The 25,498-nt window shown below is 43.1% G+C and overlaps 9 protein-coding genes across 9 annotated transcripts; 4 read left to right on the plus strand and 5 right to left on the minus strand.

Annotated features, from left to right (window-relative positions):
• Positions 1-47: 47 nt before the first annotated feature.
• Positions 48-1,558, minus strand: BDB00DRAFT_848048 (TAP42-like protein). Its single transcript, XM_053125278.1, has 4 exons — positions 1,168-1,558; positions 481-1,088; positions 281-399; positions 48-193 (listed from the first exon to the last, which is right to left on the minus strand). Exons 1-4 carry the CDS (start codon positions 1,477-1,479, stop codon positions 171-173), a joined length of 1,062 nt encoding a protein of 353 aa, XP_052974702.1. The 5' UTR covers positions 1,480-1,558; the 3' UTR covers positions 48-170.
• A 2,458-nt stretch (positions 1,559-4,016) lies between these two features.
• On the minus strand, positions 4,017-5,463 carry BDB00DRAFT_932721 (uncharacterized protein; the record flags this gene model as incomplete). Its single annotated transcript, XM_053129094.1, has 6 exons — positions 5,264-5,463; positions 5,136-5,192; positions 4,912-5,025; positions 4,639-4,826; positions 4,430-4,556; positions 4,017-4,355 (listed from the first exon to the last, which is right to left on the minus strand). The coding sequence occupies exons 1-6, from the start codon at positions 5,375-5,377 to the stop codon at positions 4,017-4,019; spliced, it is 939 nt and encodes a 312-aa protein (XP_052974703.1). The 5' UTR covers positions 5,378-5,463.
• Positions 5,464-5,963: 500 nt separating this feature from the next.
• On the plus strand, positions 5,964-7,278 carry BDB00DRAFT_772464 (uncharacterized protein; the record flags this gene model as incomplete). The annotated part of the gene is made up of 6 exons (XM_053120043.1): positions 5,964-6,006; positions 6,243-6,307; positions 6,384-6,467; positions 6,554-6,657; positions 6,749-6,875; positions 6,961-7,278. Coding segments are annotated over 6 exons (741 nt in total), but the record flags the coding sequence as incomplete, so codon positions are not given.
• A 3,685-nt stretch (positions 7,279-10,963) lies between these two features.
• BDB00DRAFT_772498 (4-hydroxyphenylpyruvate dioxygenase) lies at positions 10,964-12,499 on the minus strand (the record flags this gene model as incomplete). Its single annotated transcript, XM_053120046.1, has 4 exons — positions 10,964-11,642; positions 11,741-11,856; positions 11,936-12,025; positions 12,119-12,499. The coding sequence occupies 4 exons, from the start codon at positions 12,497-12,499 to the stop codon at positions 10,964-10,966; spliced, it is 1,266 nt and encodes a 421-aa protein (XP_052974705.1).
• A 2,366-nt stretch (positions 12,500-14,865) lies between these two features.
• On the minus strand, positions 14,866-15,449 carry BDB00DRAFT_41957 (ribosomal protein L35A). The gene is made up of 3 exons (XM_053117312.1): positions 15,422-15,449; positions 15,028-15,310; positions 14,866-14,950 (listed from the first exon to the last, which is right to left on the minus strand). Exons 1-3 carry the CDS (start codon positions 15,430-15,432, stop codon positions 14,927-14,929), a joined length of 318 nt encoding a protein of 105 aa, XP_052974706.1. The 5' UTR covers positions 15,433-15,449; the 3' UTR covers positions 14,866-14,926.
• Positions 15,450-15,712: 263 nt separating this feature from the next.
• BDB00DRAFT_877411 (uncharacterized protein) lies at positions 15,713-16,042 on the plus strand (the record flags this gene model as incomplete). Its single annotated transcript, XM_053127612.1, has 2 exons — positions 15,713-15,921; positions 16,015-16,042. The coding sequence occupies 2 exons, from the start codon at positions 15,713-15,715 to the stop codon at positions 16,040-16,042; spliced, it is 237 nt and encodes a 78-aa protein (XP_052974707.1).
• A 468-nt stretch (positions 16,043-16,510) lies between these two features.
• Positions 16,511-20,898, minus strand: BDB00DRAFT_791874 (uncharacterized protein; the record flags this gene model as incomplete). The annotated part of the gene is made up of 6 exons (XM_053121069.1): positions 16,511-18,137; positions 18,210-18,403; positions 18,489-19,050; positions 19,126-20,090; positions 20,157-20,280; positions 20,360-20,898. 6 exons carry the CDS (start codon positions 20,896-20,898, stop codon positions 16,511-16,513), a joined length of 4,011 nt encoding a protein of 1,336 aa, XP_052974708.1.
• A 620-nt stretch (positions 20,899-21,518) lies between these two features.
• BDB00DRAFT_772514 (uncharacterized protein) lies at positions 21,519-22,296 on the plus strand (the record flags this gene model as incomplete). The annotated part of the gene is made up of 3 exons (XM_053120047.1): positions 21,519-21,685; positions 21,769-21,872; positions 21,944-22,296. The coding sequence occupies 3 exons, from the start codon at positions 21,519-21,521 to the stop codon at positions 22,294-22,296; spliced, it is 624 nt and encodes a 207-aa protein (XP_052974709.1).
• A 2,064-nt stretch (positions 22,297-24,360) lies between these two features.
• BDB00DRAFT_932727 (uncharacterized protein) lies at positions 24,361-25,047 on the plus strand (the record flags this gene model as incomplete). Its single annotated transcript, XM_053129095.1, has 2 exons — positions 24,361-24,531; positions 24,610-25,047. The coding sequence occupies 2 exons, from the start codon at positions 24,361-24,363 to the stop codon at positions 24,907-24,909; spliced, it is 471 nt and encodes a 156-aa protein (XP_052974710.1). The 3' UTR covers positions 24,910-25,047.
• Between the last annotated feature and the right edge of the window lie 451 nt (positions 25,048-25,498).

Consider the following 25,498-nt stretch of genomic DNA (forward strand, 5'->3'; position numbering starts at 1 on the left):
CGTATATATGGATAAGGACATGTTTATTTAAGGCTGTCCATTGAGTAGTCGATATCATATGTACTATAGTCCCAAACTTCATCCCGCCGACCCTTCACATTATAAAGTAGATTCATACACTTTTATTCACCCACTTAATTTATTATTGTACGAGTTATACAAAAACACTATTATCCTTTGTTTCCACGATTGCCTATTTAGATTTTTATGTCAGTTAACAGAACTACGCTGTACATAAAACGCCTGTATCTTTTCACACAGCAACGGAAAAGCCGCTTACCCCATCCACGAGGATTTGCCTCGGTAAACTCGTCCCATTCTCTCTTTTTCATTGTATCTGCGTCCAGCGCCTCATGATCATTATCGTCAATTTCTTCTTTCTCTGGTGGAGACTTGCCTCTGAGAGAGTCCACATATATAAATTAGCATTCTGTGCATATCCCATATAAATTTTCTGCTGCGTCTACAAAGGTAACCTACCCTCCCTTAATGATGTTGCCCCGTTCCTCTTCTTGTTGCAAATATTCGTCGATTGTCATTGTCGGTAAGCTATGTCCGGGTCGGAATACTTGATCTTTCAATTGCTGTCGCTTGTTTGTAATCACAAATGGCTGTAATGGTTTTCCTTGCTTATTCATTAGCGGTTTATCGCGGCCCCATGTGGGGGGAGGTATCCGTCGGTCCCTTGGTTGTGGCTCGTCTTGCTGTGATCCGGATACCATGCGTCGACGATCTTCTGCCATTGTCTCCATTTCCTTGACCATTACTAGTTCCTGGTCAATAGCCCGAAGATGTTGTAGTGCCTTGATGATGTATAACTGGATGGCTGCCTGTACCAAATCTCGCTCCATATCATCCCGATCATTTGCTGCGTTATCGGTTTCATTCAGCTGTGCTCGTAGTTCCTTGAGTTGATTCTCAGTCGCTTTTTCGCGCTTATACTGTTCGATTTTTTGCTGACGCTGTGATGCTGCGTTGAGTCTGATAGTCGCGTTGTCTCCTTCTTGTCTGTTTTTATACGCGCGTAAATCCTCACTTCGCATTAATTGGTGTTCCTCGCATAAACTTAAAAAGGTATCAAAATAATTCTTGTGTATGCTGATTAATATACGCTAAAGAGCACACACACGTGAAACTCAAAAAGAAAAAGAGTTTCTTTTTAGGTACCTTTGCAGTTTCCAAGATCGACTGACGATTGCGATTCGGATCGGTCACTTTGAGCGTCAGATCGCCGAGATAGACTGGAATCAAAAGAAATCGTAAATCTTGTGTGTTGATGTCGTCGAGTAGTTCGTTTGAGCTAAAAATGGAGAGTTGGCGTACAAGGTCGTTGGCTCTTTCTAGTCTGCTCAATGCATCGCGTACTTTGGCTTGGTATTCAGGGTCGATGCTTGCTAAGGATGTTTCCTCAAGCTCTGTCAAATAAGCTTGACCAGTAGTGAAAAGTTCTCCCAATGAGAGATTGTCAAGCGACGTCATGTTCCAAAAACGTAAGCTAAGAGCAAAGAATTGCAACAAGCCAAGGCGACCTTTTAAAAGAACCAAAATTGGACTACTCCGTCAGCTCCAGTAAACTCATGAATTTGTGTTTGTTAGAGTAGCAGCACAGCTTTCATGCCAAACTACTTAGTTCTTGTATACTCTGAAGGCAACTTGCACTGAAGACTTATTTGACGTATCGTGCTATAAAGCAATGAGTAAGCGTCGCACACAAAGGGTAACAATTACCAAGTATGCTTCAATGATGAGTATCCATTTTTCCATCTTTTCAAAACGAACAATGCCCAAAACTTACTCTTAGCACCTAGAAATTAAAGTCTGTCTTTTACCTCGGAATTGTGCACTTAGATGTTGCTGCCTTGTTGTTGATGCTGGAGCTGACATACGATACATTTTGTATTTGCTCATTTATATATTTAGAACATTATAATATAGATACCAAACGTATACTCACCCAAAGCTATTATATCATTACGACTGCTACTTCTATTACTGCTGCAGACATGCAAAGAACAGGAGCACAACCCGACTCATGCATATTACTGAGACATGCTGTAAAAACTATACTTCCACTTGGTCATCGATAGTGCAAGAAAGCCGGGTGCTACTGTCATGCTTTGTTCTGACCCTTGTAATTACGTCTGCAGCCCATCAAGTAGAGCGCCTTTCTGAGGTCTTATTCGTTGCTGTTGTCGAGGATGACGTTCATGAAAAAAATATGGAAAGAAAATAGGATGAAAAACAATCATTCATGGAAGAGCTGCACTAAAATGCTTTATTTATATCTCTAGTTCTTAGTCTTCCCGTAATCCTAAAATGTGTATACTCTGCCCGCAATCACTCATTGTTGCAATAAATTTGAGATGGTCAATCGAATACTTTGGTGCTAGATGGCTCTTTGTTGCGTTACACATTCCTCCCTGACTATGTGATTCATATAGCATATCTGCACTGCCTGTGATGAATTACTCTCGGATCATTGTAAACTTCTTAATTACAAGTACACGTCATGCCGTTCATATACATACAAATAAATGACAAATACATCTATCGCAAATGATCATAAAATTCTATCCTCCTTCGTTTTGGCTTTCTGACAATTTGGGTCTGGTATGTCATCTTTCCGGCATTTCCTCACTGTCAAACCTGCTGTAAGCTGTCTTGTTTGCTATAAAATAGCATTTTGACAATCTCATCATCATCTGTTTCTTTTCTTAGAGTAAGTTTTGGATGTCAAACTTGGAAGCCAGATTGTGTTGCTGTAAAACATCAGTATTGATAATGGATGGGTCAATGTAACGTTATGCACAATTGAATAACATGGCAACCGACCTGGACGCCCAATTGTCCTCTTTTGTAAACAGGCGTCCTCTTGTAAGACCCAGTCAAGCATGCCCTTAGTTGAGGCGCAGAACATTATTTTGTGCAGGGCGCATGTGGCTGGCTTTGGTACTTTGGAAAACGAACTCGACGATGTCCCTGAAAATATGGGAGTAGATGATGATGATCTCTTGAAAGAGTTAAATCTTACATATAACATTTGGTAAATAAAAAAGCCTTTGTCTAATATGATGATAAAACTGAGACATATTCTAATATTTTGCACGCCACTGAGCTCTACATGTATATACCGATGAAAAAAGCATATAAAGTACCTTGACAATAGGCTGATTTGTTCTTTATTTTTGTCTTCTGCTCCATCTAGTTAAGTGATCACAGTAGCTCTGTAACAAAACTTATATAGCAGCAACAGCACGATAAAGAAGGCTTTTACTACATAGCAACTACGATTTGTGAGTTGCCCGGTTTTCATTTTCGTAATGAGCACAGTCTCTTTGCAGTGATCTGTTAATTTGGAGTGTTTAAAAAAGAACGGCTTGATATATGTTATAGTATCATATATAAGCTATTTACAGCGATCGCGTGTCCATAGCATGTTGACAGAGTACATTATTTTATCCTCGAGTAAGGTTTAATACTGTTGATCATCAAGCCTAGCTCTCTCTGGACAGGCGGATCAGCCGTTGACATCATATATTTCGAAATGCTATTTTAATTTCACGTGGTATAATCAATAATAGGCGTTGTTGACCGACCGTTGGTAAAGCTAAACCTAGAAAAGCAAAAAGAAAAACTACGCTTTGACTTCGTTGATCGCCCAATAAGAATCCAAATCCTTGCTTCGTGTTTTGCACTTGGGTATGACAGCCACTCATTTCTTACTTCAGAGAAAGCTGTGATAATTTTACGGTTGTTATCATATCAAATAAAGCGCATCTACGTTACACTCGCACTACGTGCGCTATTTTGCGCCAAAGTGCTGAGCAGAAATGTATGCGTCGTACGAGGGTAAGAATGACATTTAATCCTAATGAGTATGTGAACATAAGAAAGTTAAAGTTTTTTATTGAAAATAATGAAATAATTAACAACAGTAAGCAATGATATTAAAAGAAAAGCGAGAGGGGACAGCAGCTGATGGCTAAATTGACATAATAGGAGTGATTTTAAAAGAGCTATTTGAAGTTATGAGGGTTCGATAGTTCCTGGTAAGCCGCCGCCTGCATTCGGCCGAACGAACCTCCTCCTCCTTGATTGTCTGCATCGGAGGGCAGGTAGACGATGCGCGTTCCTGAGCTTTTTGATAGAGTCTGCATCGTTTCGAGATAGCGAATCTGCATAGCTGCGGGTGTGCTTAAAATATCAGCAGCAGCACGCATCAGCTTAGCGGAATCGACTTCAGCACGGGCGCTGATGACTTTAGCATTGCCAACGCGCTTGGCCTGTGCAGCAGCAGAGACGGACTCTTGCAGCTCTCCAGAAAGTTGGAGATCTTTAATCAGGATAGATTCGATCTATTTCACGTTAGTTGAGCTTATATGTACATATAGCACAATTACAAGACGTGTTTTAGAGAAGCATCTTTTACCTTGACACCCCATTGTTTCGCAACAGGTTTGGTCACGTCTTGAATCGCTTTGGCAATAGCCTCTCTGTTCTCAATACAGTCTTGCAATGTTTTGGAACCAAGGATATGGCGCAGCGTTGTTTGTGTGCTATATCATGGAAGAGGAGTGAGTACAAAGTCGAGCACGATGGGCTATAATGCTATTCCATCAAATTGTGTCATACGCATACCGCTCTGTAAGTGCCTTTCGCACGCTGCGAACGCCAAATTCCGCTCGGAACGGGTTTTCAATATGCCAGTACACCACGCTGTCAATTCGCACATTGACATTGTCCTTGGTCATAATAATCTGCTTTGGAATCTCGATGATTTGCATCTTGATATCGATATGGTGCACCGACTCGGTCAAAGGATTTACCTGTAATTCAATAAAACACGTCGTCAGTATGAATTGAGCAACACAGAATATAACAGCCAAGCTTCTTTTCTCAGGATATACACACCTTTACTAGACCCGGGTTGGTACACTTGTAAAACTTGCCAAAGCGTGTTACTAGACCAACATGACCTTGGTCGACTTCTTTGAACGGGTTTGGAAAGCAGCATAAGCAAGGGACCTGTGAAGCATGCACACACGAGCATCAGAATTTACTCAACTAGTATTTTGGTATATTCTTTCTTCTCTCATTATATAACTGGGTGTGTTTGATTTTCCTAAAGTACTGACCATTCCCAAACCACCGCAAATCGAACCTAGACAGTTCATCATTGTACCATACCATCCCTATTGCAAGGCTGATTAGTATCGATCCATGATACTTGGAACTTTTGCAAGATAAAAAGAATGCGACTTACATGGTCTTGATAGCCGAGATTGGCCTCAAAGGAATAATCAGTCTGTGGAGGTCGCTTGATCTGGTTTCGATGAACTGGTGTTTCGTCACTGCGTGCTTGCATACTGCTGTTCATAAAAATAGTAGGGTTTCAAGAGATAAAAGATGAAAAGAAAGCCCGTAAAACGTTGGAGATGGCGCTTGCAATAAATAAGTCAAACGAGGAAGAAAAAGGTAGAAAAAGTTTTTTTCGCCGTGGCCTGTTAATATATTGCTGCATGAAGTTTATAGGAAAAAGTGATGAGGCTGCGGTGCTAAGCAAATGCAGCTGAGCACGCCTGTGTTACGTAGCGTAGCAACACCATCCTCTTTTCTTCCACTAATTTTTTGCATAACTTTCTTTTTGTCTTTTTTCTTCTCTTCTTCCTTCACAGTTTCATCTTTTACTTTTTTTTATTTAAAATTTCAATAATGGAGTACTCGATGGCCGAATCATCATCCCACAATAACACCACTCCCAACAAGTCATCCTATCCTCCATACAAGGATGGCGAGGATGATGGCCCTACCGGTATAACCATGCAAGACGTCGAGCAAAGCTTTGCGCAAAACTTTGGTCTTCATGATAGTAATCATGTATGTGTTTTGTGTTTGCGAGAAGCAGTGATGGATACATTCTCAACAGCATACATGCACTCTATAATATAGGGCTTCTATGGTAGCATGATGACTTGTATTGGCGACGTCTTTGGCTTCCTTGGCTCGGTAAGTATCGTCGCTGCCGTCCGAATACACGCCTTGCCAACCCAAGATTGACTAATACCCGGTTCTTCTCTCTTGGGCAATCAATGTAGATCCCTTTGCCGTGTTGTGCATGTTTTCCCAACCCGTACAAGCGCGTCCATCAAGGTAAAGAGAATACGTTCATGTTACTCCCGCTTTTTCTATAGAAGAGACAGTGGCCAGTATAGCTCATCCGAATATTTTGTTGATATATACAGGTACTGCTGGATTGGTTACGCGCTTTGGTGAATGCTACAAAGTCGTCGATCCAGGACTGGTTCTGGTAAGAGTCTTTGTACGACTTGTTTTCTTTTTAAGTAAATTGACGTGCGCGCACAAACTTCTTACACCTGTATTAGATTAATCCTGTTACAGAAGGCATCAAGAGGATTGATATTACCATCCAAATCACGGATATCCCATCCCAAGAAGTCATGACCAAGGTAATATATCGCTTACTATTGTTTTATATTTATCAAGCCTTAATAAAGAATTGCTTCTAAACGTTTTGTTCAAAATGAATGAATAGGATAATGTCAGCATAACTATGGAATCTGTCTTGTATTGGCGAGTCGTGGCTCCCTATGATGCGGAATACCTGGTCGAAGACGTCATGACCGCACTTATTGAAAGGTATTTGAGTAATGATTTTCTCAGTCTTCTGTAGATGGAAATATGCGTGTATGCCTAACTGTTCCCTTTCAACGTTTAATAAATCACAAAGGGCACAAACTGTTTTGCGTAACGTCTGTGGTCAGCATTCCTTTCAAGATCTTATCGAGAACCGTGATACCATATCGCGCGAGATCCAAGAGGCTATTAACCCTGCAGCTCAAAAGTGGGGTGTCGAGGTAAACACACACACACACACACACACACAACTTTACGAATGTAATGGCTGTGAAATAGCTTGCTCACATGAAATTTAATACGCAGATTGAAGCTACCCTTGTCAAGGATATCGGCATCTCTACGCAACTCCAAGAGTCACTGTCATCTGCAGCTACGGCAAAACGCCTCGGTGAATCGCGTGTGATTGCTTCGCAAGCTGAAGTGGAAGCTGCCAAGTTGATGCGTGAAGCAGCTGATACCTTGAGCACACCTGCCGCTATGCAAATCCGCTATCTAGATACGTTGACATCCATGGGTCGTCACGGTCAAGGTCCAAAGACAATCTTTATGCCGATGCCCGGCTCTGGCGGACCCAAATCCCTGGGTTTTATGGATGAGGTCTCTTCCTCGTCCAAGCAGTAGTCATGTTAAAAAAATGGAGCTATTTGCGCCACATATCGTATAGCCCTCTTTTCTCTTCTCCTTCTTCCCTCATCACCAAACCACATCTCCAGATCGCCAGTTGACCCTTGTAGCGATCTTGTAATTTCTATACTTCCAAAATCTCGTAATTTATAATAAATGGAATTAACCCGAAGAAGGAACAGTCGTCGTCTCAGCCGAGGACGAGGACGATGACGAATATCCTGCCTCTCGACTGATCGTTTACTAGTTGATTGTTCTCGAAAAGCGCATGTTCAGATATAGAAGTGGTATGGTATTTGTTGTTGTTACTTTCGGCGTGCTATTGCTCTTGATGGTATCCAGAGTTGTTGTTGGTTGGAGTAATAGTGGTTTTAGTAGTAGTAGCAGTAGCAGAAGATCGAACACGGTCAACACTGGTATTAAAAGTTGATAGGATAGGTTTTGCAGAGCACGGAGAAAGAGTGGAAGTTGCTGCTTTTACTGTTGCCATTGCTGAGTACAATCGATGTGTGGATTGACATACGCCGCTGCTCCCGTTGCCGTTGCTGTTCATGTTATTCGTGCTGTTGGTGTCTCGTTGAATCTTGGCTTCAACTGCCTCTAAGACCTGGACATGTGTCAAGCTGCGTGTTGCAGTTCTCACCATCTTAAAGTTTCACTAGCAGGCAAGGAAACTGCAATTCCTCTTTTTCACTCTTTGGCATTAAACTTGTTATGATTATACTTGGTTTTTTGCTATACATGTAGTATCATAGCAATTAGACAGAAGACTTTATTTTGTGGATGAAAAATAGCTACTGCCTGCAAAAGAACATACATACGAAAATAAGGAAAAAAAGTGTGAGGGCAAAATTATCCTTATGGTTTTCAGTTCCTCCATTGCTTTCATGGGCGTTATATAAATAAGTAAATCCAGCCGGTCTTTGATCTGTGCTAGGACGCATAACCATAGCCATTGTATAATGCGAGGGGCAAGAAGGAATAATTATATTTTGTAGAGTTACAGTCTCTCCGTTGTCGTCATTGCTGCCAGGACTACTGCTGCCACCATCTACATGAGCCACCACACCATAAAAACGTCCGAGGGGGTCAAAGGTCGTACAATCGTTAGAGTGTACGGATGGCTGTAGACCGCAAACATGGGTATCGTTCACTTTATAGTATTGATCGAGCCCGTTACCAGGTATACGTTCTTGTGCAGGTCCTAAACAACATCTGTCACATTCAATCTATATATCATGTTCATACATGATAGACACAAATGTTAAAAGTATGAGTGAGCTAATAATGCAATTGCCCATAATTTATTTCGGAGAAGCATTTCTCTCTTTACCTTTCGAGCCGTGCTTGGATGTACTTGGTTGGCACCCAACACATAATCCCATGAAAGATCTCGGAAATTATTAGACAGTGTGACAAATCTTGGTGTAGAAACAGCATATTGACTCCAATCTGGTTCTTCTGCTTTATCGGAAGATGACATTATAATTACAGGAAATGAAGGATGGGTGGTAATGAAGTAATAGGCGACGCATCCACCAAGAGAAGATGCCAAAAGTTTCTCTTTGCTTTATATACAAAAGACTGAATCGGCACAAGAACTAATTAAACTTTTCTTTGTGTGATGTAACACCGAAGAAACAAGAGAACACAGAATGCTCCACTATCATGCTTAGCAGCGTAGGTTGTACTACGCAAAAACACACACTCAAGGTCCGCGCTTTTACCGATACCATAAATACCCGCTTGATAGTCCTCTTTTGGAGGGAGGCAAACTTTTTCTCATCCTTTCCATACTGATGGCCAGTAACAACGACAACAACAACAACAACGAACCGTATTACTCCAATTATGGAGGGTCTGATACCCGAGAATATGATTCACCCACTGATCCTTCAGAAAAGCTAGTATCTTGGAGGTACATTCTAAGACCTCTTTATACAAGCGGTCGAAGTGTAAGTAGTTGAATTAAAACTTACGAGTAGAAAAAGAACGAATAAAAGAGCAAGAAGGGAAAGAGGAAGAACAATTCGACGAGACTAAAAAAACTCATATACACCTTTCAAATTTAGATTGAATGCTACAATTGCTGCGTGGGTGGCAAACTTAATACGGTCAACGACACACATGTCTGTGGATTTATTGAAGCAGCGTACCCCAGTTATCTATTTGCCGACTGTCTTCCGTACATGAAATGGGGCCCGTTTGGCGTGGTGGTAGATATTAAAAATGAAATTGATCCCTTTGGCCAACGGCGTATTGGCAACAATACACAGGATCTGATAATACCAAATTGTCATGCTACTTTTTCTAACATTGGTATTGCCCACCCTATACATTCATCTGCTCCAGTTTCCACTTTATACAGCTCATCAGCACATCATGTTTTTACCTTGTTGTCCCTCATTGTGCTTGCCTTAATTTTGATCTGCAAGAATTAATAAACCTGGATGTGATGAAATAATCAGAGTTACTGTGCTCTTTTTTTTGCGGGGTACTTGACGATATATTAGTTGGGCAACACTAGGACACTAGGAAAATACCATCTGAAAGAAGCTGCACTTATAATCATTCTTTCGGAAAGTTGAAAGGGGTGCGCTATGAACAATCAATCGAAAATAATCGGGGTATTGACAAATTATGGCAATTACTGACTAGTTATAACAGATATCATTCACAATTAGAAGAAATATGTCTAGTCCAACATGTCCCTCTATAAATAGCCGATAGAAAATCTGCATACAGAATTGTGTTTGATATGAACATTGCTACACATGGACTTGATGAGTAACGTAGCAGGGCAGGGCTCGAATAATGAAAGGAAACACTTGGGACGGGTGAAGTGATATCCCAACGGCGATAGAAATTGGAGGAGTGTTTATATGTGTGTATTCAGACATCACCGGTTTTTCCGGCACCTCACACATCCGCTTTTTTGCTCAGCACAGTTTTGTTCGTACAACCGTACCTTTGTTGTCCAAGGGCATCCCAGAAGGATTTCCAGTATGAGTGGAATTCTATACTTAAAGCTGAGCAGCAATCTCCCGGTGGATATTGTAATACAGAATAGTGACAAAGTATACAAGGTTTCTCTACTGTACGCAAGGCTTTATTAAAATTTAATGATACATTTTTACACAACAGCTCAGAAGCAATTGAGTAGGGATTAGATATGACAACGCTTTGATTCTGATATGGTGGTTGTTGGGTGCGTGGACGAGGAGAACGGCCATATGGTAGCTGCGTTCCAGCAGGAGGGTTGCAGGTACCGGGTCGTCGATAGCAGCGTAATTCATCGCTACCTCATAGAAACAATACCCTTTAGATTAATTTGTTGTTTTTAAGAATATAGCAGCGCATTATCAAGTAAAACAAAGTTGGGTAAAACGATGTATCTGTGTAATGTTAAGGACAGATATCATATCCAGAATCACCTGCAAATTAGGTATAAGTGAGCCAGCGATGATGTAGGACATCTATAAAGTAAGTAGGCAGCCAGATCACAAACAAAGTACATGGAAATAATGCTAATAGTGATATAATATTTTATTCAGAAAAATTTAAGGGGAGAGCATGTGTACAAAAGGTGACTAGTTACAGAAGGAGTAGACGATTTAGTAGTATGGAGAACGGAAGCAAAGAAAAAAAGGCAAAAGCCAAGGACGTTGTGTTATTTCCGCTCTTAATTACTGGGAGCAGCAGAGTTGACAGGCACGGTATCGGTCAAATTACCACGGAGTGCTTGTTCCATTTCAAGCGATTCAAACAAGCTCTTGAAATTACCAGCACCAAAGCCATTGTGGTTATTCCGCTGAATAATTTCGACAAAGACAGTAGGACGGTCCTGAACAGGACGTGTAAAGATCTGCAACAAGTAACCATTTTCATCATAGTCGACTAAAATATTCAGCTTTTGCAAGAGACTCAAGTCCTCCTTGACAGGTCGTTTCGAGATCTTGTTGTGTTTTTCCAAAGCAGCTCGCAGAGCAGTGTAGTAGGTTTCCGGCACACTCAAAAAGTCACAGCCACGCTTGCGCATGTTGGTGACGGACGTGATAATGTCAGGCGTGTTGATGGCAATGTGCTGGACACCGGCACCGCCGTAAAAGTCAACAAATTCTTGGATTTGCGATTTCTTTTTGCCCTCGGCTGGCTCGTTGATCGGCACCTTGATCTTTTCGGCAGGGTCGGCCATCACAATGGAGCGCAGCGCACTGTATTCAGTGTACACATCCTTGTCATCGACAGACCAGAAGCGGTGAAAGTCAAACACTTTTTCATAGAATTCGCATACTGGAGTCATCATGGTGTCGGGCTGGTTGCCGACTACGTGATCAATGAAGCCCAAGGGTACAGTTGGCCTGTGACAAACAAAGGTATAAATTAGTCAACAGCAAGGCTTTGCTTCTTTGGCGTATGCATTGCATATCCAATGCTGCATTTTGAGTGCAGCACTTACAAGAGTTCATCAAGCGGATCAACATAACGCAGCGAGGTCGCAGAGTCCTTGTAGCCGGGCAAGAAGATGCCCTTGTAGTTCTTGCGTTCAATCAAAGTATGGTTGACATCACCGTACTGATCATTGTCAGATTCATGTTTTTGTCAGTTCAGAGTCGTTCACAAACTTGTCATCCTTCAAGGCATTAAGTCTTACCGTAGCAATGGTGGCCATGACGACCTCACCATCCTCATCCTTTAATACTTCGGGAGCCTTGATCGACTTGCCTCCGCGCGCAATGGCTCTCTATTTTGATGTTGTATGAATAAGTGATTAAGTTCAAAAGCACGCGCATAGACAGTTTATCATATAATTTATCAAAGAAAGGAAGCATCCTACCTCATAGACAGCACGACAGTCAGTAACAGTAAAAGCAATATCCTTGACGCCGTCGCCACGCTGAGCGATTTCCTTGGTCATCTCTGGCATGGTATCAGGCTGAATAGGGCACTCAAAGACAAAGGTGGCATCGTTGCGACGAACAACATGAGCAGCCACGTCACGGCTACCAGTCTCAAGGCCACGGTAAGCGATATGCTTGAATCCCAAGCGAGTGCAGTAATAAGAGGCGGCTTGCTTGGCGTTGGTAACAGTGAAGCGCAAGTGGTCGAATCCAGAGTATGGGTTGTTGGTAGCAGCAGAGCCGTTGGTTCCGGGAGTAGTGTTGGTCTTGTGTAATGAAAGATAAAAACCCGTGTCAGCATCTTTCTGGGCTTTCATCAAATGCACAGCACTGTAGCTTAAAGAAAGATGTCATGTCAAGTTGTTTTGGCTTACCATTGTGTGAGTAATAGAGTGGGAGCCAAGTAGTAGTGGGTTGAGGGGGAAAAGCGAATACAGCAGAAGCATCCAGGCAAGCCTCGTTTGCAAGGCTTTTATAGATTGTGAAGCCGTGGGAATTTTTTTGTTCCCACGGTTGCTTCTACAAAGGTTTCTGTTATAGCCTTTGACATCTGACGAAAAGGGCCCCCCCTCTATCCCTTCGCCTCCGACCTATCTCGATTTCCATTTACGTACATGTCCGGCCTCTCTCCGCGCCCCTTGACTCAATAGATCATCTATTTCTTAGATCGTCGCTAATTATTACTATTGCTACATTTACATACAGTACTACTACTTGATCCGTAAGCCAGACCAGGGCAGTCTTTCATTATCATTGTCATCAGCTACATCTTTTTTTATGCAAGCAGTGTACATACAATTTAAGAGCACAAAGTAAAGATAGTATGATGTCATTGGCCGAGAACAAAAGGAACCAAATCCTCCCAACCAGGTAAGTTTTGATGTGTGCCAGAGGCTGAGGGAGAGCTACTTTTCTTGGTGACATATGAGCATATGTTAAAGTATACACACGGTTGTGCTTACTGCTCCCCTGGCTTCATCATTCACACACATCAACCCACTACATGACTTTCTGTAAATGTTACGTATTCCACAATCCATACAAACAAAGCAACGAGCGATACACAGTTAGCATGTATAGCACTTTAAATGTTCATGCGGATGTGTATGCGCCCCGTTCTTCAAGGAAAAATACTTTTTTCCCACACTCCCGTCCACATCAGTGAGTCCGTGTCGGCCATCGCTGATACAGCATACTTGTTGAAATAACGCTTTCTGGGACTGTACTGGTACATGTACTTCTTAGTTCACCCCTTTCACTTCTTTCTGGAAATCAGCAGCTTGTTTATCAAGCACTCATCCAAATACGACGACGCACATTGAAAGTTCTTTGGTATTAGCCATTAAAGTCTTCAAGAGAAACTATCTCTATGATGCATTTGTTTTGTAATTGTGGACACAAACATATTCCTCGTGAACAATGATATGATAGGTGTTTTATTTAGCCGTGTATGAGCAAATGTTTTCCGTGGGGGGAGGCTACCAAGTTAAATGCTTCAATCGTAACTTTTCAGCTACACCGCCAGTGATTACTTACAAGCCAGGAAACCTGCGGCTTGTCAAGCATGATTGGCCAACTGTCACACATGAAATGCGCTTGGTACGAGTTCGTTCACTGCTGACAGAGCGTACTTTTACGAAAGCGGCTGTGAAAGTTCTCAAGGAAGTTAATAATGACCAAGTCGGGAGGCGGGGTGATCTGCAAAGCATGTATTCTCTAGTAAGACTTATTCGAATAGTAGAAATAAGCATGCTTGAGCTTGAGCTTGACATAGGAACTCTCGTATACTCCCTAGGCCGAACATGAGCCGTCCATGTAGTCAAAGTCTTTTTCGCTGATGCTCTCTGCATAATCATGCGTTCCGATGGATCCATTATTCCATTATTGAAATAGACAACGGGTGCCTATGACTGAGCTTATTTGTTACCGCGTGTGGGTTTATGTTTTATGCCCGTAACTAATTGATCCAGCTATTTTGTATATATACACCCCAAGTTTCTTTACCACTGCTTTGTATACTCGCTTTTCATCGCCATCTTTTCTTCACAATCCTGCTTTCAACCATACAGATCATCATGTCATCGAGCGAGTGACGTACAAATTTAAATAATAGACACCGTGCATCAAAACCAATGAACTGCATATCAAGGCCTTACCTGTCATTCTCTGCCTTATTCTTATCATGAACCGGGTTTAAGCTGCTTTAGATTGCCTTGTGCTCTTTGACCATTGCATCCCTCTATTTCCTCGTCAATTTGTCTCCACGCCATTCAAGCGATCAACACACAACAAAGCACGGATAGTTTGACCCTCACGGTACGAAACCCTAGCAACCGAAAATGGCAATCACTGATGGTCAGGGGGGATAAAAGGGGATTGAAGGTGGCAAATGGCTTTCAGGCTGTGGATACGCATGATCGGACAACGCCCTCCCCACTCTCCCCTTACAAATAGGCCAACCACGTAAATGTATAGATACACCTTGCATCAAAGGGGTTCCTTCGTCATATTGTTTAATAATTCCATATATACGTTATTCTTTCTTTTTTCCTGGTTGTGTCGAAATAAAATCATGATCGTTGCGATTTACACCATAACAAATCAAGTAAATTCGGTCGAATAACGTCCTTGTTTTTTTAATATATGTATTTTTTTTATTCGGAACCGAACGAGACGAATTGTGTGAATGTGTATGCGTTGGTGTGGTTTTTTTTTTGGGTTGCTGCGTTTGTTTGTGACAATGCTTAAATGTTGGAGGGGTAAAGCATCTACAATTATATGAGCGACTATTAGCAATTGTCTTTTTGATGATAATAATAAAGAAACTTTTGAATCAACTACTTACGACACGGACGGCAGCGCCCATGGTCTTGGCAGGCAAGTTCTTGCGGAAACGAGCCTTGACAGCACCGCTGGTACCGTGGGTACGAGCAATGCGACCCCAAATCACACGAAGCTTCGAGCCGTTGATTTCGCGCTTAGCACGGTACACATAGGCGACACGCTTGCCGAGGTAAAATTGAGCATCCTTGGTGGTCTGGACACCTTCGAGCTTGATGAGCGAGACATTGGGGTTTTGGGTACGCTTGGCACGTTCGAAACCGAGGACGCGGCCCTTGCTGTACAAACTAATTGTGCAAAAAAAAAAATAATGGGATTAATCCATCCATCCATCTATTTTTCCTCTCATCCATCCATCCATCCATCCATATATCCATTTGGCCCTTGGCATCCTCCCTCCTCCATCCATACCGGTCAGTCATTTCGATTGTGTAAGGGAAAGGATGGAATTAGAGGTTGGCATGGAAATGATCACTTCTATGCTCTGAGTTTAAAATTGTCGTCACTAATAATGGGTGCAGATTGGGGGAGGGGAGCGATTGCAGGTGTGTGCAGTTTACTCGCTCTTCCTCTCTCTCTCTCTCTCACTCCCCAAAAGTCCATGGCGGGTTCGACTTTTTGTCTTGCCCCCTTGCCCTCTTTCTCTCTCTACCTCTCTCTCTCTTCCCCACACGCACCTCCTCACTCTCATGAGCATCGCCAATAACTACGAAAACAAACGTAATTCATTGCCAGAGGAATGGGCGCCAGCAAGCCCACCGCAAGTACAATTAGAACCATGGGGTAAAAAGAACCGCCCAACAACGCCTCATATTTACTATGCAATGACGCCAGCGCCTCAAACAGTGGTTGTACGAGACACGCCTTCGAGAACCAAAGACGCTTGTTGCTGGGGATGGTAAAAATAGTGGGGCTCTTGTGGGGGAATTTCCATGTATGTGTATCTCTCTTTTCAACTAACAATTGAATCATTCGGCACTCTATAGTTTAGCCGCAATGTGCCTTTGTTGTGGCATTAAAGAATGTTGTACAACGTGAATTGCAATCCAAGTATCTGGGATACTACTTGAAAATTTACATAATAACGACCCAAAGACAACCTCTTGTAAATAGTTATAATTGAAAGAAAAGAAAAGCCGCTGGAAGGTATACTTTTTTTCTATAAAAAATGCTCCAAAAAAACCAAAAGTGGGCTTTTATTCTGATTGTTTATTTTTATACAAATAACGAAGAAGAAAATCAATGCTATGGTTGCGTGCTGTGTATATAAAGAAAGAAGAATAAAGATGGGGGATGAAGTGTGATGCAAACAGACGTACAAGATCAAAAAAGAATAATAATTGCGTAATATAAAATAGAAAAAAGGGCTTTTTTTGTTCCCTCCAAGTAGGTCAAGTAGGAAAGAGAGAGAGAGAGGTGCAGGATTGAAGAATTATGAAGCGTGGGATGGGGGATAATATGTACATTCAATATTTTTTACTTCTTTTCTAGTGGAAAAAGTAATCACTTTCCTTGACTTGGTTGATGTCAAACTTGCCCTTTTCTGGAAGTGGTAACAGTTCCAAGTCTTCCCAGGTGTAGTCGTACCTGCGAGCCGCCGACTTTTTCTTTGCTGTCTTTGGCATCTCTTCCGCAAGAGCGTCGTCCAACAACACATCCGCACCCTCGTCGTCGTTGTTGCCGCCGTCATCCAAACCAAACAGCGCATCCATTGCGTTCTTTTCGTCCTCGGCCTTTGTCAGCTCTTCATCCACAACCGTGGGGTCCGCGAATCCAAATGCCTCGAGCTTGTCATGCGACTTTTCACCAGACACAATGGCTTCTGCTTCTTCTTCTTCTTCTGCTGCTGCTGCTGCTGCGGCGGCGGCCTTGGGTTTCTTGGACTTTCTCTTACCCGTGCTCAGGTCTTTGACGACCGGCACCTTGTAATGCTTGTATCGCTCCTGGAATTCCTGAAACAGGTTCTCCATGATGGGCTGCGAGTGCAGTTCGATAAACTGGTCACGGATCACCTTGTTCATGTCGTCAACGTCGCACGCATGCGTCCAGTAACTGTCGTGCACAGAGGCAAACGTCATGCCCTTTTCGTGACAGGCCACAGCCGACATGAGCATGTGCGTAGCGTCGAGCGAGTGAATAAAGTTGGGTGGGAACGCTGTGCTTTGTTTCAGCGCATTGACAGGCCGTGATGCTTCGGGATCTTCGATGAATACAGTCTGGAGCAACGTAGCTACTTGCTTCTTGCCCGCTCGTCGATAAGGCTGCACAATCGGCAATCCAAGTGGCGTGGTCCAGATGACAGATGTCATTTGATTTGCTGATGGATTCCGTGCCGAAAACACCTTTTTCTGCGCAACACGGCCTCTTCTCTTTTTCGGTGCGGCTGCTGCTGCTGCTTCTTGTTGTTGCTGTTCTACTTCAGCAGCAATGACAGATGCAGGCTTCTCCAAGATACCAGCTTCATGAAGCGCCTCTTCTGGTATACTCTTGGCAATCCGACGCGCTGAATCCGTGAGCCAGTCCTGAATCTTGCGAGCGCCATTAAACATTTCACCGAGCGAAGCAAATACCTTCTTGGCAAGGTAACCAGACAGTTGATAAATCAACTCTTGCGGGATATCGTCGCGCTCACGCAATCTGCTAATGATCTGTTGTCGTGCACCGATAAATGTCACACCATACACGTTGGTCATGACTGTCTGTTTGACCACCTTGCGACTAATCTTGCCCACAAGATGCTGTGCATATTCTTCGCCTTCGGCCGCTTCCTTTTCTATCAGTTTGTTGACCATCTCAGCGACACCCGTGTACACATCAGCCGGTCGGTCACTTGGTGCCAGATTGACAGCTTGTGCACCTGCCATGTCACCTCCTAAGGCTGCATAATGCTGCAGACCGTTGCAGGTGCCATCTTGATGGATAGGGATTTGTGACATGAATTCCGTCGGTGAACCGCTACGGTGTGCTGCGGCTACTTCGAAACACGCCGCTAAACATTGCCACGGTGATTCGGCTTGCAGCCACCATCGTGTGCCAGTCAATGGGTTATCAACCGAGTCGAGAATGTTGGGCATATTGTCAACCGTAAACTGTTCTCTTTCAGTGAACGAGTGCCTTGATTGGAAAATCACAGTCAGTATCTCACACATAATTCCCTGGGGAGCCTACAAGAGCTGTCATACTTACTTGTCGTAACCATACAAATTGGCCAGATGGATCTTTAACCATCCCCAACCACGCTCACCCAGCGGCTTGGCTTCACCAAACATCAAAATACCACGACACAAATCGTTACCAAGATGGTTCAAAGTTGGTGGAATAGGGTATGCACGACCACGGAAGTCCATGTTGTGAGGGAAGAACATGGGCAAGTTCAAAAACTAGAGATATACCAAGAAAAAAAAACGTTTAGTTTCTCTATAATCATTCTTAATCTCCCAAGGTGTGTGGGGGATGATACTTTACCGCTCGAGCCGTTTCTACTTTGTAGTTGACATCACAACGCAAACTATGCTTGTTCTTCTCCTCAGTTTGTTGCGCCTTGACCGCATTGACCCAGTTGAACTTGGCCTTGGGATCCGTGTCGTAATTTTCAGGTTTGGGGGGCAGTGGCGCAAACTCTTCAATGGTAGGAGGGATGTCTGCAATGGGTTCTCCGGCGTTCCATGATTCTAACACTACGTTAAACACGTTCTTGTTGACACGCCACTGCGTCGAGCCCAGCACATCCAAACCAGCCAAGACGGCATTCAGACGATCTTGCTCGGAAGCCTTGTGGAGATACACAAGTTGTTCGGGCGAGTCCTTGATACGCATGCAGGACGATTTGGCAGAAAGATAGCCGCCAGAGTTGTATGAGAGCCAGGGCCGAGGATGGACAATCATGGGTAAAAGACGCGGATGGAGCGTATCTCGAACAGGTTCCTTGGAAAGCAGTTTCGTCAATGGGTCAGAGAACTTGATGATGCCCACACGCTTGCCCTTGACGTATTGATAGGTGTGGAAGAATGCAGGGATTTGTTCGATACTAACAAATGACAAACACATTGAATATACACATGCATGTGGACCCTCGATATCAAAAAAAAGATATACTGCTTACATCTTTTCTCCAGTCTCTGGGTCAAAGCTAGGCACGGGAATTTTGGCAGCATCAATAAAAATACTGGCCAAAACACTTCCGACCTTGGCACGAATGGTACTGGGCCAAACGGGCGTCCATTCACCCCCTGAAAACGAGCCGGTATCGCCTTCTGACGATTCGACCAACTCACCCACCGCGTCCTGTTGCTTCATCAGATCCATATGGGCACGACGCACCGCCATGTTGAACAGCTTGCCACTGGCAAACAAGTTGTGTACCTCGTGATTCTTTGCTGCACGCTTAGCCGAAGATTTTTTAATCTGCAGCGCATTGTATTCCATTTCCACGGCCTTGCCAATATCAATGACTGCACGAGCTGTCTTCATACCATCTGCGATGCCCGACGAGTTGTGTAACCGCAACAGCTCCAACATGGTGATCATGGTGAGTGTCTCGGGTTTCAACAGCTTGAGGAACGGTCCATAGGTCTTGCGCTCCTGGCCCCGGCCTGTGGACGCCTCTTCGCATCGTTCGATTTCTTTTACAATCAGTGGCATTGTCTTTTGGTGCCATTCCCACATGATGTTCTTGAGCGGCGTCAGGTTCATGGCTGCTAGGGTATCGCCTCGCTCTCGACTCGATTCTTTCATGTGGATCAATCGTTGCATCGCCACGTCGTATCCTTGTTGTTCTAGTCCCAGCTGCAGTTCATAGGGATCCATCTTGGCCACCTTCTGTGGGTCCTGCAGATCTTGCAATTGTTCTCGCAAAAACGCCACGCCAACGGCTTTAGTGGGTCGAGCTTCAGGAACATTGTCCACGATCGGTTCTGAGTCTAACGGCGTTGCTGCACTCGTTTCGGCAAGACGAACGTTTTCCATGGGAATACTGCTGCCTTCTAAAGCACCTTGTGTGGCTTCATCCAATTCTTTTAATAATTTTTGAACGTCGCCAGATTGATGACTTGATGATTCAGTAATGATCTATACAACCAGTATTAACAAAACAACTCTCTCTGTGTAAGAGAAGATCATCCATGACTGTGTTACCTTTCGGAATAGATTCACATCGTGTTCGGTAAGAAATTCCGACTTGATGGCATCTTGCACAGTGATCGAACTTTCCTCCTGCATTTCTTGCAGTACTGCTCTGGCTCTCATGAACCCTTCGTTCCTATGGTTACCCAAATAAACAAATAAATAACCATGGTTACTTTTTCAAAGATTAAAATTGTGAAAGAATTCTATTTTACCTTAAATAAGCCTTTGCCACAATGGCATAAGAATTGGCATCCGGCGACAAACCATAAGCCTTCATATTATCCAACCAATTCAGACACTCGTGCGCCATACCCAGCGGTGACTCTGCAAAGCCGTTCAAGAAGGTATTGTAAATGTGTAGATCGGCAAATGTCTTCATTTCGTCCGTCTTTGTTCGGTGAAGTTCTTTCATGATACGTTCAGCTCGAACCATATCGCCTGATCGAATACAGGCATTCAAAATAGCAAACTGTTCTGCGATCGTCGACGGCATAACTCTGGCATTGTGACGAAAAGCTTGTAGTGCTGGATTCGGTAGAATGACAGGCTGTAGTTGTTGTTGTTGTGACAAGACGCTACTGCCATTCTTTTCCTCTGCGATGGTGGCAGTGGCAGCACTGGCATAGTGTCGTTGTAGTGTTGTTGTTGTTAAGGAGGAGAGTCGTGGTGAACAACAAGAACTGCAATGCCGTGGCAGTAACACTTTCTGGCGAGTCGAAGCAGCCAGTTGCCTTGCAAGTGGCAACGACATTTTTGTGTGTTTGATTGTGTGTGTGTGGTATGAAATGGAAAAAAAAAAAGTAAATAAAAAGTTTTCAGACCGCAGGAATCCTGGTAAACCTTTTTTTTTTCTGTGTGTGTCTTTTTTTTTTTTTTTGCAAGGCACCCCACCTCTTTTTTTTTTTCTTGATAAAATGTGACGGCTACTCTGCTTTGTGTGGATGAGTGTCAAACCCAACCCGGCACCGAGTTCTACCGTATCCAATGATTTGGCAAGCGGAGTAGGCTTATGAGCTGAAGCCCAAGATTCTACAGACGTTTCGATTTAGTTACCATTGGGGGGTGGGGGGCTTTCTGGATGGCTTGTTGGTCTACAGGCAGGGTTAGGGCGAACCTGTGTATATATCCATTGGGGATTTCATTTTGCAAAGTGTATCCCCCCTTCCCACTCCATATCAATGTCCCCAAAAGACCTCCTGTACCTATATCTCTGTTGTCCTACGGGACTTGTGTGTAAAAACCAAAGGTGCCACTGACAACAAATTGGCGGAATTGTAAACTCTCGCGTAGGAAAAAAAAAAAAAGAGAAACGCGCTTGGCGTGCTAACTCTCTCTCTTTCTTTCTTATATACACGACTTTTATACATTCTTATGCCAATAGCAAAACGAGAAACTGAACCACTGTTACCCAATGCTGCCGATATTGATGTGATCGGTCCTTTTGCAGAAAAACTGTTCGACCTCGATCACATTTATAATCGCAATGAATACCCAACAGTGCATGCACGTGCAGACGAATGGTTAACCGTTAATGAAAGGTACCAGCTTCTTTTTGCAAACACTTTACTTGAACAACCTCTTGGAAAAAACAAATTTTAAATTGTCTATTTATTCTCCCCAGTGAAGCAACACCGTACCTTCCAGATCCCAATACACGAAAAGTCACCATTGGCATAAAGGAACTAGAAACAGTTGATTTACCTGTTGGAGCAGTACTCAACCTCAGTAAGCAAAAACAAAAAAGGCACAGAAGAATGAAAGATACAGAGTACTGATATTTATTGGAAAATTGATAGATAACCATATTTCAACCAAGTACGCCTTTATTCTCAACCTCGGCTTTTCCGTGTTTGCACTAGAATTCGCGCCAAAACGACCCGAGATCGATAGCGCACGTCATACACAATACCTCGCCATCGCCGGCTTTCGTGGGGCTGAAAACGAACATCATTACTATACTGATTCTTACACACATGGAGAATATAAGAATTCCATCATGCTCTGGCGTTGCGAACTTGTGAATACGGAACAGGCACAGCAACAACAACAACAACAACAACCCGTGTTGGATTTGTGTCTGCTTCATGATTTTGGACCTATCAAGGAAATCAAATGGTGTCCTTATGGTGCCTATGAAGAGGTAAGCTAGACACACATCTGACAAACTTGTCTGGAATAACACCCCCCCCAGTATGAATGGCCAAAAAAAGAAAAAAAAAAGAGTTGAGGGAATTGAACTTTAATATTTTTTATTTAGGCAGCAGAAGAAGGTTGGCCAAAACTTGGAATTTTGGCTGTTGCATCTAGCGACAATAAGGTGCATGTTCTTGTGGTGCCTCACCCACACGCGGTTCGGGAATCCATCCATGAAACGGACGCATCGAAACCTGTATTCAGTAAGTGAGAAAGAGAGAGAGAGAGAGAGAGAGAGAGAGGGATGGGGTGATTGGTGGAAAAATGCTTAACGAACCTTTTCTCGGGTGTTAGTGCGGATAACAAAGTCCAGAGTAGTGTTCCAACTGGATAACATGATACCAATGACAGTGGCATGGGGTGGAACGAACCAATTGTCGATCGGATATACGAATGGTAAGAAGGGAAAACTCTACTGTGTTGGGAAATAAAACAACTAATCATGACTATCATTACTGCTATAGGTCAACTGGCTCATTGGGATATCAGGAAAGCCTTGACCACGGAAATGGAAGAGAAGGATGCGATCAATGAAAAATACCTGATAAACATTGCCTATGCACACGATTCGTGCATTCGATCAATAGCATGGCACGGGTTGGTCGATCCAGTGAATTTTGCCACAGGTGCCAATGATGGTCTTGTCCAAATCTTTGACTATCGCGATCCATATCTTCCAATGCATTTTTTCCGAAATCGAAGTAAGTTACTCTCTTTTTTATTTTCCAAAAAGAATAAAGGGGATCTGGATGTTTTGACTAAAAAATGTATCTTTTTCTTTCTTTCTGGAAAAAGTGATACCCTACAGTCTCTCATGGCCAGGTTTCTCATCGAGACTCAATGCTATGGACGGCGATAACTTTTTACGAAGCGCAGTTACGGACGAAAGCACCAGAAACGATCTGACAGTGCGTGGAAACAAGACGGCGATGAATATAGCACCCACACAAGCCCTTGCAGCGAGTGAGCTCCACCCCTTTGTGGTTATTGGCAATACAAACGGATGGTGTAAATCTGTAAATAGTCATTTGATTCGAAAAAGGAAAGAGGTAAAACAACAAGTCGTCGTCACTTTATAAGCAAGTAGATACGCTCTTAGTTGAACTAAAACGAGTGGTTGGTTGGTTGGGTTAGATGAAAATTCAAATGGTGCCATACAAGCTGAACTATGATGGGACGACAAAGACATTCCGATACATTGATGGAATACAGCCCATGGTGAGTACCTTTTTTCCGAGCTGTTTGTATATCTGTTGTTGCTGATCAATTATCTATGTATCTTGATTAGTCCTTGGATGAAAGCAAGAAAGAAAGTCAAGGTCTTGTTTACGTGGAAAATATTGCATCATTGCGAAAGGTAGAATGGCTATTCTCCCCATCACCACCCCGCCTACCGTTCCCTGGTCCCTAAAAGTAAGATGCTAAAAACAACCATTATTGACAAATCTAGAGCGCATGGTGTCCAAATCGCACATCGTGCGGCTGGGCGGCATCGGTAGGTGCAGCAGGACTGTGTCGGATAGAGTTTCTGGGCCAAGGTGCCAACTGGACGTAAAAAGAAAAACAGTAGAGTCAGGAAGGGGGAAATTGGACATTTGTACATACATATTATATGTCTATGGACGGCATGTCCATCCTTGTGGACATGTCCAAGAGCAGACATCTTTTCCTTTTCTTCAAAGCACCCTCTTTTTGTTCCTCTAGAAGTAATCTTATTGGACGTTACAGTTATCCAGCCATGCTACCAATAACACTTTGTCTTTCTTTGGGGTTGGATGAACAATCAAACCTTTGTACATTATTAAAAAGATCCAAACCTAACCAACACTTTTAAGTTTTAAAAAAATTCATGCAGCCCGCCTTCATGCATCAGCTCCGCCAATTTAAATTCTCAAACCATGAAACAAAACTGTGTTTGAGGAGGATATAATAAAAAGAGCCTAGCAAAAAAAAAAGGATTTGCTCTGAAATTACACATTACACACACACACACACACAAAAGTTGTTTAGTGATATTACTATGCAATTCTTTTCACCAGCATTAGAGGATCTTGACGAACAAAGACATGTGGAAATGTCTAGTGCAGCAAGAGACCAGAACAAAAATCGATCCGGAGAAAAATACAAATTGCAAAAGAATGATACAATGAACTATTCTATTGAAGGCGACAGCAGCAGTAACGGTCGACAGGTAGAAGGCAACTTGTTTAAACTTTTGCAGCGCTAATAATGAGCCCTCTATAACAACTGAACCATTGTATTGAATTAGTATGACGTTTTTTCATCTGTTGTGCGAGGACAAAAAGGCGGCTCCTATGATTCCTCACAAGACCAGAAACAGGAGGGTGGTGGTGATAAGAACCAGCAACAGCAACAACGACGCACTATTCCAAGTAGCAATATTGGTGGAATAAATCATGGTGGTGCTACTGCTGGTAACCGTAGCAAGGCTATTTCATCCGTCGGTGACGGTAATGTCAACGACAACGACCAGCAAAGCAGTACTGAGTATCAAGAGGATTCGTTAAACGACGTACTTTTCGATATTGCCGATGACTTTCTTTCGTAGAGTCATTTCAACCCGTACTATGCTGTAAATAGTAGTAGTAGTTGGACATACAATTTGTTTGGTTCGTTTCCCAAAAGGCGGACGAGAGTGTATTTTTTTTTCTCTGTCATTGTATTATATATTCCCCCCCCCCACCTTGTTAAACATGTACCACTTTGGGCACCAAACCACTTGCACTTTCAGACGACGTGCCCACCTCTGGCTAGCAGAGGACGTCACAAAGTGAAAGCGATTGTTTCCGCACCATGACGATGCAAGAATCACAGCTGGTCAGGCGAAAACCAACAATAGTACTTTTCGGATGGAATTTTGCCTCTTTTAACTGATACATACAATGGTGTAGTTCGATCATTCAGCATAAAAGAAAAGGTAGGACACATATGCATGAGAGTGAGGGCGGCCCAACCCACTCAAACTCGGGATATGACTTTGGGGCCCTGAAATATATTATAAGCCCAAGAATGTAGAGTTAACAAAGGTGCCCATCAATGGGTAACAACAGCCCCCGGGTTTCGAGGGGTGGTGGGGCATATGCGATGGTGAGAGGGAGGGGGGGACGCAACTCTGTGCGCGGCACAGCCGACCAACA

Source organism: Zychaea mexicana, assembly GCF_025766255.1.
Source record: "Zychaea mexicana strain RSA 1403 chromosome Unknown BDB00scaffold_108, whole genome shotgun sequence".
In the NCBI taxonomy this organism is placed as follows: Eukaryota; Fungi; Mucoromycota; class Mucoromycetes; order Mucorales; family Lichtheimiaceae; genus Zychaea; species Zychaea mexicana.